Source organism: Artibeus jamaicensis, unplaced genomic scaffold (genome assembly GCF_021234435.1).
Source record: "Artibeus jamaicensis isolate MK-2021 breed Jamaican fruit bat unplaced genomic scaffold, CSHL_Jam_final scaffold_1031, whole genome shotgun sequence".
Taxonomy (NCBI): domain Eukaryota; kingdom Metazoa; phylum Chordata; class Mammalia; order Chiroptera; family Phyllostomidae; genus Artibeus; species Artibeus jamaicensis.
The window spans coordinates 3,317,310-3,330,654 of NW_026522026.1; the positions used below are offsets into that span (position 1 = coordinate 3,317,310).

At 42.0% G+C, this 13,345-nt stretch overlaps 1 protein-coding gene across 1 annotated transcript; it reads left to right on the forward strand.

The window, feature by feature from the left end:
- Positions 1-5,643: 5,643 nt before the first annotated feature.
- On the forward strand, positions 5,644-7,713 carry LOC128625892 (C-X-C motif chemokine 2-like). The gene is made up of 4 exons (XM_053655675.1): positions 5,644-5,875; positions 5,975-6,098; positions 6,226-6,309; positions 7,037-7,713. The coding sequence occupies exons 1-4, from the start codon at positions 5,773-5,775 to the stop codon at positions 7,050-7,052; spliced, it is 327 nt and encodes a 108-aa protein (XP_053511650.1). The 5' UTR covers positions 5,644-5,772; the 3' UTR covers positions 7,053-7,713.
- Positions 7,714-13,345: the final 5,632 nt, after the last annotated feature.

The following is a 13,345-nucleotide window of genomic DNA, read 5'->3' on the forward strand; positions in this document are numbered from 1 at the left end:
AGAACATTCCAGAAGAGGTAACATCTGTACTGGTTTGTGTTCCGAACGCACAAGGTCCACACAGAGCCTTCAGAGTCTGGGTCCTGCCTTCATCTCTCCCCTCTACCTGCCTCATGGTTTAAGTTCCCGATGCATGAACTGCCCTTGGTCCTAGTAGACACAATGCCCATTCTTGCCACTATGTCTTTGTTTACTTGGTCATCTCATTCCAGAATGTTTCCCCACTCTTCAAACTCCCCATTTGCCTGAAAAAAGCTGATCCATCTTTTCAGATTCAGCACTAGTGGAGCCAAACCACAGACACTTCTCTAAAGTCTTATCTAAAAATTCAGCCCACTCCACTGAGAAACAAGGTTAGGTATCCCATCTCTGTGCTTCTGTCATATCCTGGGTATAGTCCATCATGGGATTTCCTGGCTGCTTTATAGTGATTTGTTTACAGGTCTTCCTTTCCTATTAGGCTGTTTGGTGGCAGTAGAATGCACCCTATACCTTTTTCTATTCCTAGAACCTAACTCAATCCCAAACTCATAAATGCTAACTTATAAATGAATAGATGAAAGAGGGAAGGAAGGATTTAAATAACGAAGAAATCAATCTGTGTTAGAATGATAATTTTAGCAGCAATAAGAAAAATTGAATGCATTTTTCATAACTCTTGCACTGTGAGTAATAGAAACACATTTCAAACTGTTTAATAAGGGAAAAGAATATATTGCAATGTAACAGCAAAAGTTAATGGATTAGGCAGTGCAAAGCTACATTCAGGTGTTCAAATAATGTCCCCAATAATACTGTATCTGAATAGGCCAGGCCTGCTTTCCTCTATGACAGCACAACTCTCAGGCAGGTTCTTCCTAAACAATGGCAAGACTCTGGTTCCTATGTGACCAGTTTAGCAATGCCAGCAAGAAGCAAGAGCCTCTCAGTTTCCTTCATTCCTACACAACTGACATTGTCTCTAAAATCGGCCATTCTGAACCCTGATTGGCCTGGGCAAGGCCATAGGCAGGAAGGAGAGACCGAGGCTGCCTTAGGGTCACAGACTCCCCGACCTGAGTTCAGAATTGAAGTCATCTTACCTTAATTATATGGACTGATACGGGCACAGGGGAGCATTTCCAAAGGACAACAGTGTTCTATTTTAAGAAGAAAGTGGAAGGTTGGGTGTCAGTCAGGTAAAAACAGCAGACATAGTGGAGATCGGAAGAGTAGGTTAACACTGATACTGAGCTAAGTGCTCTGAGACTGAGGGAGGGGCAGTCTTGACATCTAGTGACATGTTTGGGCATCTTCATTTTCTCCCTCCAGAGCAAAACCATTATACAACAAACTATAACTGTTAGGAAATGGGGATGGAGGAGTGACAGTTACTTCAAGAAAGCCCTCAGGGCAGGCCAGGATAAAACAGAGCCAAACTTATTCTTGCTGGCTGATTAGGCCAGCAAGAACAGTGGTTCTGTGGTGATTAGACCACAGAACAGTGACCTCGGTTTTGAAGGCATATGGCATTGTGCTAGCCAAATCTGAAAGACACAATAAAAATTACAGGGTAAAATGGAATTTAACAAACTGGGCTTCTATTTTAGAAGGAACTTCACTGGGTTGGTGATTGCATGCATTTGCAGCTTCTGCATGTAAAAGTGGCGTTCAGCACTTGTGAAAACAAGAAGCGGTTTGTTTATCATAGTAGGCTTCACAGCACTGATGCTCTTAAAATTTCCTGAGTTTGGGATTGTCATGAATTAAATCATGAAAGTGGTATGTTATAAAATAAAAGAATTTCGTTTCCTTTCTGAAAGCAAATGATTTTGATTAAACAAGTTTTAGGTATCACATTTTAGATAATTCTATAGATAATGGGTTGATTTTTAACACATTTCATCCTTTCAGCTATTACTTTAGAAAAATCAAAATTCTACTCTCCCTGGGTATTTGCTTACATCAATACTTTGCGTTGGGTCTGGGAATCATTACAGCTAGTACTTTTTATTGTTTGGGTAGCCAGCTGCTGGTGATCAAAGCAGAGAGACAGTCACTTTTTAAATATTTTCTCATAAATAGATTAGTGAGAATTTCTCTTCTTCCTGTTTTCTGTGGGAAATAATTGAAACTACAATTTTAAACAAGCATTGAGTTTTAAAAATATTTTCTATGGTCCCCAGAGAATACAGGTGCACCCACTTTGTAAAAGTCCTGATGCTGAAAAATTGGAAAGATAAGTGAAAAAAATGTTTTTCTGAAAATATTTCTTTTCTGTTTGCATAAAGATTCACCATGGAGTGTTTCTGTTTAGATGAGTGTCTTAATCACTTCAGGCTGCTATAGCAAAACACCATATGCTGGATGATTCATATAATAGACATTTATTTCTCACAGTTCTGGAGGCTGGGAAGTCCAAGGTCGAAGTGTCTGTAGATTGGGGATCTGGTAAGAATGGTCTTCCTGGTTTGCTGGATGTTGTCTTCTTGCTGTGCCCTCCCATGGCAGAGAGAGAGAGATGGGGAGAGAGAGAGAGAGAGAGAGAGAGCTCTCTGCTTTCTCTCCTTATAAATGCACTAATCCCACCAGGAGGCCCCATCCTCATGTCTTTAGTATAAACCTAATTGCCTCCCCAAGTCCCCTTGGCCTACAGCTATCCCAGTGGGGTGTAGGGCTTCCCCATAAACATTTAGTTCATAACATTCAAGTTGAAACACACTACTTCTGTTGTGTTTATTTAACCATTATTTATATAGCACTTAATATTTCCTGATGTTTTACAAATAAATGTTCACACATTTAATGCTCATAACAATTGTGTGAAGTAAAGACTAAAGTTGGCTCTCTTTTACAAAGAAAAACAAGAGCAGAGAGAACTTAAATAAATCGCCCAAGGTCAGATGGTTAGATGGCGAGTAAGTGTGCAGCTGAGATTGCAGCTGACAGCCTTCCGAGACTCTCTGTGCTCCTGAGGTGGAACATCTGCACATCCAGCCCTTCTCACAGCACTGGCAGAATATCTCACCCATTCTGGAGGTCTGCATCTACCCTGCAGAAGAAACTTAAAGCAACTACATTTTAATGCAAAAAGAGATATTGAAGCTGATGGTGAAAAGCGAATTACAGTCATCCTTCCATATTTGTGGAAGACTGGTTCCAGGACATGCCTCGTGCTCAAATACCCTATATAAAATGACATAGTATTAGCATATAACCTGGGTAGCCCTCATGTTTGAACTACTTATAATTCCTAACTCAATGCAAACACTATGTAAATAGCTGTTATACTTATTGTTCAGGAAATAACAATGAGAAACAAAAAGTTTGTACATGTCAGTAGAGACACAAACATGGTAGGCGTAATTATATAGCAATTGTTAGGAAAGGCAGCAACATTTTAAAAATATATTTCTTCTATCTGCAGTTTGTTGATCCAACAAGATGCAGAGCCAGTAATAAGGAGGGCCAACTCTATTCAGTGAGAAGGCTTCAGGTACACAGATTCTGAAATGCTCTTTTGACAGTCTTAGAGATCTAAACTACATTGGTAGTTATTTCTCAGGAAAGAACCCCACGAGGCAGGCAAATTCTGATGGCATAGAGTGGAATATACTAGTAATGCAGTGTTTATAAACTTCAGAAACACATCTGCTTTCTGCTCAGAGGAGTAATGGCAGAAGTTTCTTTCTGCTGTCTCTGGTCTTTCCTGCCCATGGACAGCACTAGAACAGCGGACTTCCCAAGCCCATCAGGGCCTCTCACAGCTCTTCAGTCACTGTGATGAATGAACACAGCCTCCCATACAACAGTGTTGCTCCTGGCATCAGCAGAGTCTGGGAAGTCCCAGAACTTCAAAGGGAGAGAAGATGACAGATTACAACATTGTTATCCCCAAATAAACACTTAATTAACCTCTGCAGTGGTTCCCACCTTGCCCCACCCCAAGGTGTCACTGCAGAAAAACCACGGCACACATTGCGATTTATGTGAGCTCAAAAACACCAGGAATAAAACAAACATTATTATATTTAACCTGAGGTAACAGGTATATATTTAAAGAACAAATTTCTTACAGAGATGAATAAAATTTGCAAAACCCAAATTCAAGATGAAGAGGATAAAACCATAGTGCACTGTTGGTGAGAATGCATACTGGTGTAACCACTACGAAAAACAGTGTGGGGATCCCTCAAAAATTAAAAATGAAATGGCTACAATCAAGCAATTGCACTTGTGGGAATACACTTGAAGAAACCCTGATCACTAATTTGATAAAACATATGCACCTTTATGTTCACTGCAGCATTCGTTACAATAGCCAAGATCTGGAAGCAAACCAAGTACCCATCAATAGATGAATGGTTAAAAAAAACTGTGATACATATACACAATGGAATACTACTGAATCATAAAAAAATCAAATCTTACCTTTTGCAACAGCATGAGTGGATCTAGAAAGTATTAAGCTAAGTGAAATAAGTCAGAGAATGACAAATACTATATGGTTATATGTAGAATCTAAAAAACAAAATAAACCAAGAAACAGACTTATGGATTACAGAGAACAGACTGATTTGGTGAAAAAGGTGAAGGAATTAAGACATACTAATTGGTAGTTAGAGAACAGTCTTTAATGTAAATTACAGCGTAAGGAACATCGTCCATAATATACAATAACTATATATGGCACCAGGTAGGTACTTGAAACACAAGGCAGAGGACTGCTCTGCAAATGACACTATTTTCTAATCACTACGCTGTACACCTTAAAATTACACAGAACAATATTGAATGTAAAGTGTAATAGAAAAATAAAGATGTACATAAAAAGAAAAAAATAATTATGCTGAGTAAAAAAATGCATATTTCATTAATCCATGTATAAAAGCTCTAATTGATGCAAAATGATATATGATGACAAAAAGATCAGTAATTGCATCAACATAAAACAATTGGGTAAGATGTAGGAGAGGATTTTAAAGGGGCTAATAGGAAACTTTCCGGAATGATAGATATATTCATTATTTTGTTTGTGGTGATTGATGGTGTAATGGATGCATATATAGATCCAGATTCAGAATAGTAATCTCTTGAAATATGTGCATTTTATTGTTTAACAGTTATATTTATCATATTAGTTATAAAGTTGGAAAATATTTAAAAACCTATCTTCAAAATATTTCACTTTTAGAGAACCACTAGAACATGTAAACATTGGTAAAATATTTTAATAAAAATAATATATGCATTAAAGAAAAAAGAGCATAGATATCAGAGGCTATCATAGCCCCCTCATCTTTTTAATTCTAACAACAAAGGTTTTTCTGAGAGAAGTAATTCTCGCGCCTAAAGATGTGGCACAGTCTCTATCCCTCTAAGGTGGACCCTCCCTGCCCCGTGCACTGGGCTCACTGGGCGCCCCCGGTGATTTCTTCCAGGCAGCAGCTCCCGGGTGGTGATGCACATTCCCCCACTGGGGACTTGGCCAGGAAGCGAACATCCCAGAGTCCGCGGCAGCAGGCGGGAGGCTAGCCAGGTCTGCACCGGCCTGTCCCTGCCCCCTACCCCACTTCCAACTTCCTCAAGGGGCGGGGCCGCGACTTCCTTCCCGAAAGAAGAATGAAATGCAGCTCCGGGAATTTCCCGGACCCAGGGGGCTGCCAGCTTTCCTCCCCTATTGTGGATAAAAAGGGTTCGTCCGTCTCGGGAGCCACAGATCTCGCCCAGCCAGCTCTCCCGCCAGCTCTCGCGCTCCAGGCACCGCCAACCAGACTCACTGAGCTGAGCACCATGACCCGCACCGCTACCGCTGCCGCCGTTCCCCGTGTCCACCGACTCCTCCGGGGCACCCTGCTGCTCTTGCTCTTGGTCACCTCCTGCCGCCACGTTGCAGGTGAGACTCGGAGCCCTGGGATCCTAAGGGCGGGACAGGGGACCACCGGTGGACGCTGTGGGGGGGCAGCTGCCCTAACCGAGTCTGTTGTCCCCACAGGGGCTCCGGCGGGCAATGAACTACGCTGCCAGTGCTTGCAGACTTGGCAGAGAATGTACCCCAAGCTCATCCAGAGTGTGAAGGTGATACCCCCAGGAGCCTCCTGCGACCAAACCGAAGTCATGTAAGTTCCATGAAGCCTTGCTGTTGCTACCGTGGCCCTTGTCACCCACACCATGCAGATGCCTCCACCTTGACCCCTAGCCCATCCATCTTCTCTGTCTCATGTGAATTCTCCCTTCTCTCTGCAGAGCCACCCTCAAGAATGGACAGAAAGCTTGTCTAAACCCTGAAGCCCCCAGGGTTAAGCAAATGATCGAAAAAATGCTAAAAAAGTGAGTTATGTGACTCTAAAGTCGTTGGTGACAGATACTGTCATCTGCCTCCTGAAAAGTATATCAGGGAAACCCAGGGTCTAGCTGAAGGTGTGAAAATCATTATTATGTCACTATTAGATTTGGCAGCAAGGTCATTACCTTGCTTTGGTCCCACGGGATTTTTCCAGTGCTCTCCATCCCCATTCACATGAGTGTGGGTAACTATGTCTTTGTAAAAAATAAGTACATGTAGTCAGTGATGCTAAATTGCCTGCCACTCAAGGAACAAACACTGTTTGCCTCAATCCCTCCTTGGCCCTAGACCTGAAGAGTGGAATCCCTGGTTTGAGACAGTGTGGGCCTGGGAAGTTTAAGGTGAAAGGCAGGGACTTGGCAGCAAGACCTCCCTCAGATCAAGTGGAGGAAAGTGTTCTTTTTTCATCTCTTTAAGTTTCAGCAAAGGAAGTAGAAATACTACCTATTCATCCCATGTATTGTATGAGAATTAAATGAGGTCATGCATGTAACTTTATAGCCCAGTGTGACAAAAAAGAGCCCACAGTCCTGCTTCTCTCAATGAAAAAGCAAGCCAGCTCTCTGCTGTGCAGGGGAGAAGGTACAGGGGAGCCTTCTGCTGGCACAGGGTGGGCCAGAGTCTACAGGCAGAAGCCCTCCAGCTTCAGGGGCCAGTGGGAGAGGAGACAGCTTTCCCTGACACCTCTGACAGAACCCTTTCTCACCCTAGGGGCAGCACCAACTGACCTAGAGAGAAGCAGCTCCTGGTGGTGGTTCCTGAAAGGAGGTCCCTGCCCTGAGGGGACTGAAAATGAGAAGGAGACAATGGCTTCCTGCAACAGCTACACAGGGATTCCTGTGTTTGACTTTTCTATTTATCAGAGGTCTATTTATTTATATGTGTATTTATTTTTCAGAGCTCATATTTTAACATTGTACATGTTAGTATTTAAAGGTGTGGAAGGTGTGAATGTGTTTAATGAAACATAACTCAGTTCTGACTGTTATTTATTTGAAGATGATGGATTTTAAGTGTCTCATGAGGCTAATGTTTATCGGGAGACCATTAAGAGCCAGGCACTGTGATAGAGCTGCAGGAGGAGGTGTGGGAGAGGGGAGTCTAAGCAACTGGACAGTGAAATGGCTTATTAGGGTCAAAGAAAGTGTGTGCACATCTATTTTTGTACTTGCTTAAAAGAATGTCATTCTTTATTGAAACTATTTCACATTAGGTGGTCAGCACTTTGATGTTGAAGCTTCCCTTGGACATTTTATGTCTTGCTTGTAAGGCACAATGCCTTGTTTAATGTTCATTTTGCCATGATTTCTTTGTGTTCAAACAAAGAAGGCAAAACTCCTGTTACATTTTTACAAATGACATGAAAATAAACGTTTTGGAAAATATAACATGTTTAGATTTTGTTTTATTCTTCTTGCTCTTTTGTTTCTGCTTCATTCCCATGTTGTGTGGAAGCGACTTTCCCACATGTCTCCCGTGTGCCACGGATGAAAATGAATATGGCTGAGACATGATGTGATCTGCTTGGGGAGGAGAAGTGGGCAGTGGCCAGTTTCTCCGAGGAGAAAAAGGCCCTGAGTGCTCTCCTGCATAGTCTTTTATTGGGTTGTAATACAAGGAATACAGGGTGGCAAGGATCAAACAGTAGATAACATTTCAAAGAAATATGAGGACTTAGTCTGAGTCAGTGTCTGTCAGGAAGAGAGTTGCACAAACCTTGGGAGAACTACTCATTTCCTCTCAGACCCTTATCATATGAATGAAAGCACTCTTAGCAGAGCAGATTTCACAGGTTTATCAGCAAGTCTTTGTGATGCCAGATTTGTTCCCAGGACATGCTCTAGCAAGGCAAGGAGCTGCACCTTTCCCCAGCAGGTATTCAGGCTTAAGGGGATTAGAGCCAGGAAGTGCTTCTCCCTGAGAACATGGGCACTCGGGCTTTGACAAAGCTGGGGGGCGAGAGTCCATTGATCTTTGTTGCAGCCCCCCAGTCCTTCCATGAAGGCCTCCCAAGTGATGGAGTCTGGCTTAGGGTACCCCCCACTGTGAGGGAGTAACCCGTCATTGACTTCTGACCAAGCTTTGGGGGCAGGCAGAGGAAACTGAGGCAGCTTTTGCTGCCAGAGACAAGCTTTGTCTCCTGTGGCTGGCATTCCAAAGGTCATCCCTCGCCCTTAGCCACAAGGGATCGAGATACAATTCTTATACCCAGGCAGAGTGGTCTATAACAATGTTCTACAGTTAGATTTTATGAGGGTCGATGCCACCCAAAAAAATGGAATTATCTTCTAGAGGGCGGGATTGGTGTAGTGCAGGCCTCTCTAGCTAGGTTAGTGTGCCAGGAACCCATCTGTGTCAGTGCACCAGCTCACATGGTTGTGAGAGGCCGCCCTCAGCTTCCCTGAGTTTTTCTTGAAGGCTCTTTCGACCTGTTTGCCCATTTCATGATGGGTGATTTGCTAGCATGCCTGACCACACCACACTGAGTATTCGCTTTTTGATCAAGACAGGCATTACGTCTGAGCCTCACCCTCCCTATTCACCTGCAAATTAGACATAAAGTCAATTGGTACAGAAGATCCCAGCGATAATAAAAATTTAGGTGAGTTTGTTAAAGCACTTAAATCAATAGATTGAAATATTAGCCAAAAAAGGATTCCATTTAAGTGCTGAAATCGAATTTTTTTATAACTCTGAGTTGACAAGGATGATCCAGGCCTCAGTTTCTCTGGGACTCATTCAAATGAGGCTGCACTCTGCCTGGAGGTGAAGCATGGATGGGGTGGAGATGGCGTGAGAGGGAGGAGGGTGGAGGAGTGGAGGGGAAAATCTTCCTGGGCACTACATATATTACACAGGATCAGAGCGGTCTTTTGCAGACCTCAGAATTTTTATTCTAATTTTATATTGATTAATATTACTTGTTGAACATCAGCTGTGGGATGCTCTTCTTTTGATCCTTTTTGCTGTGTAGCAAGCCAACCCCAAACTTGGTGGCCTACAACATCAGTTTATCACTTCCTATGATTCTGGATGCTAATGGGAGCCTCTTCTGCTGTCGTCTTGCCTGTGCTCACTGAAGAGGAGGTCAGAGGTCAACTGAAATGGCTCAGAAGTCTGAAATGGCCCCATTCACACAGGAGGTGGTTGGCTGATGCTGGGTAATGGCTAAGACTTCTTCTGGGACATATTGATCCTCCAGCTACTCCTCCCCTTTAATTAGCATAATTTTACTTCTTAGCAATAAATGATGAATGGGAAGAAGGAAGAAAAATGGAAAGAGGGGGAGAGAAAGGGGTGGAGGAAGGAGAAAGGAAAGTAGATAACAGATAAGGAGAAGAAAAAAGACAGAGGTTTCTGGCCAAGATGGAGGGATAGGTGGATACCCTTTGCCTCCTCACACAACCAAAAGAAGGACAACAACAAATTTAAAAACAAAAAAACAATGAGATCTACCAGAAAATTGAACTGTATGGAAGTTCAACAAGCAAGGATTTAGAAAAGAAACATTCATTTAGACCAGTAGGAAGGGTGCAGAAAGGCAGCCAGGGAGGAGAGGACTGATAGCAAGGTAGCAGTGGGAGGACTGGGCAGGTGACATGGTAGCTGGCAGTCCCACACTAAGTATGGAAAAGCTGGGAGGAACAACTGGGGAGTGAGACAGACCGCACAACCCAGGGTTCCTGCACAGGAAAAGAAAAGGTCAAAACCTCTGGCTGTAAATCCTTTGGGGGTTGTGGTAGTGAGAAAGACTCCTGACCTCACAGGAGAGCTCTTTGGAGATACCCACAGGATTCTAGAATGTACACAAACTCATCCACCTGGGAATCAGCACCAGAGAGAACAAATTTGCTTGTGGGTAGCCAGGGAAGTGACTGAAAGTCGGCGGAGAGCTAACCAAGAGGCGTTTTCCCCTCTCTGATCCCTTTCCCACATTCAGCACTAAAACCCAGCAATATGAGTTGCCCCACCCTGGTGAACATCTAAGTCTCAACCCCTTCCTATGTAACAGGTACTCCTAGACAAAGAAATATGGCCCAAATGAAAGAACAGATTAAAACTCCAGAAATAGAACTAAGTGATGAAGAGATAGCCAACCTATTAGATGCAGAGTTTCAAACACTGGTAGTCAGGATGCTCCCAGAAATGGTTGAGTATGATCGCAAAATAGAGGAAAAGTGAAGGCTATGCAAAGTGAAATAAAGAAAAATATACAGAAAACTAACAGTGAAGGGAAGGAAACTGGGATTCAAATCAATGATTTGGAGCAGTAGGAAGAAATAAACATTTAACTAGAACAGAATAAAGAAACAAGAATTCAAAAAAATGAGGAGAAGTTTAGGAACTTCCAGGACAAATTTAAATATTCCAACATCTGAATCATAGGGGTAACAGAAGTAGAAGAACAAGAGAAAGAATTTAAAAACTTATTTGAAAAAAATTATGAAGCAGAACTCCCAACTGTCAAAGGAAATAGACTTCCATGAAGTTCAGGAAGCTCACAGAGTCCCAACTAAGTTGAACCCAAAGAAGTACACATGAAGGCACATCATAATTACATCAAAGATTAAAGATAAGGCGAGAATCTTAAATGCAGGAAAATAAAGGGAGACAGTTACCTACAAAGGAGTTCCCATCAGACTATCAGCTGATTTCCCAAAAGAAACCTTACAGGCAAGAAGGGACTAGAAAGAAGTATTCAAAGTCATGAAAAGTAAGGATCTACATTCAAGATTACTATATCCAGCGAAGCTATCATTTAGAATGGAAGGGTGGATAAAGTGCTTCCTAGACAAGGTCAAGTTCAAGGAGTTCATCATTACCAAGCACTTATTATATGAAATGTTAAAGGAATTTATCAAAGAAAAAGAAGAAGATCAAAAACTATGAACAGTAAAATGACAACAGACTCACAACTATCAACAACTGAAACTAAAAGGCACAAAAACAAAACCAAACTAAGCAAGCAATAGAACAGGAACAGAATCACAGAAATGGAGATCACATGGAGGGTTATCAGTGGGAGAGTCGGAGGGGAAGAAAGGGGGAAGAATAAAAAACAGACAAAAAGACTAGAGTACTCCACTCCTCTCCTTTTCCCTTTCTTCCAAGTCTCTTTTCTACCCTCTCCTCCTCTTCCCTTCCCTCCCCTCCCCTGCCCCTGAAGCCATGATGCACCACCTAGATGCCCTTGAGCATCATGAGTGGCCTTCTTCAGCTGCTGGAATGATGGGCACAGAAAGCTCACAGCTGAGGCCCTCTCTGGGCCTAGCCCATGGCCTAAAGGAACTGGCTCACCCAAGGCTATGCCCTCTCTCCAGGGGTAGCCCACGTTAATGGCTGTTCAGTGGAAGGATACAGAGATGCTTCCTTTGCCACAATTCAGAAAAACTCAGAAAGGCCACCTCAGCTCCGAGCCTCTCGTAGCACCACCTGAATCTGTTGTCACAGCAGCACCTCTTCCTTTGCCCAGCGCTGCTTCCATATTTCCCAGAAGGGGCAGGGTGAGCACTCTTCACTGAGCTTCCTGCATAAACGATGTCCTCTCAGCTTCATTCTAAGAACTCCTAGGACTCTCTTCCTCTTTCTATTTTAAAAAATCTAGTCTCTTTTTACCCAACTTTCAAGAAAAGCTTTATCATGGAGAAAAAAACCTCTCTGAGTATATTTGCTGCCAAGAGACCTTAACTTAGGCTGAAAGTGTCTCATCTTTGTAATCTCTGTGTTATATGAATTCTGCACAGGGTCCTGTATGTAACTGCCTTAATAAATGATGCCAAATATGTCAATATTTGGTGGGTGAATGTATATAAAAGGAAAATACATTGTACATTTTGATAATATTATCACATAATTGATAAAAACATAGCAGAATATGAATGCATTGATTCGAGAATCTTCTTTAAAAAGAATGGTGGGAAAAATTCTTAGGAGCACTAAAATTAATCATTCACACATAGGTGGAAACTATAGATAAATGCGAAGAGAAAACAAAACAAAAAACCGTTTTGCTTTCATTCTTCTCATTTGACAAGAGGAATTTGAATTAGGAGACTTGGGAAAGGAATTAATGTTCATCAAGCATCTACTTTGTTCCAGGATAGCTTTTAGTGCCTGAGAGATAGGTATCACTGTACTGATTTTATAGAGGAAAAAACCGAGGGATGAGGATGTTAAAAAAAAGCTTGTCAAAGTCACATAGCTAAATATATGCAAAATTAGACTTGAAACACAGTTGTTCTGACTTGGTCCTGAACCCCAAAGAAGTATCACTGCCCTCTCTTGCTGAAAATGAATCAACTAATTTTCTTTTGATACAACTCTAAGGAGGCTCAGAAGCAATCATCAAACTTACATTGTGTGGCATTGGAAATTCCTCAATATTTAAGAAACAGAATTCTACACCTTGTAGAAACAAAATTTTACACATAGACCCTGGCTCTTTCTATGTTATATTTCAGTATACATATTTGAAGTGTGAACAATCCTTCTCAGAAATATCATAGTAGTTTTGCTTACCATCAATCAAAGTCAGAATCATAGGCACTTTCCTTGTCTTCTTCCATGACTCAGTCAGCGAGGCAAACTGAAATCCCCAGGTGCTCATTCTGTCTGGTTAATTTCTCAATTTGTAACAGTCAGAAAGGACTTTTGACGTATGGTCAAATATGAGTTACCCACAGCAACTCTTTTCCTTATGCAAGAATTACAGCTATGATAGAAAAACAAAGCCACTAGTCTTATTGGTCATAGATCTTGTTGGACCTTCAGGAATTGAAGGATTATGTGAAGGCGCCACACCCAGAGGCAAGCAGGAAAGTCTGGGAGCATAAAATACACCCCTTATACATTGAGACTGTCTGGATTGAGACAGTAACAGAGAGTAGATTGTAGCTGACACATTCAACTCCCAGTGATTTAATATATGAGGGTTTTAGGTGGATAACAGAGTGAAAAGAGTATGTCTGGGTTTGTAAGAGGAAAATAGAAAGACATATCCTTAGAAGTCATACATTAAAT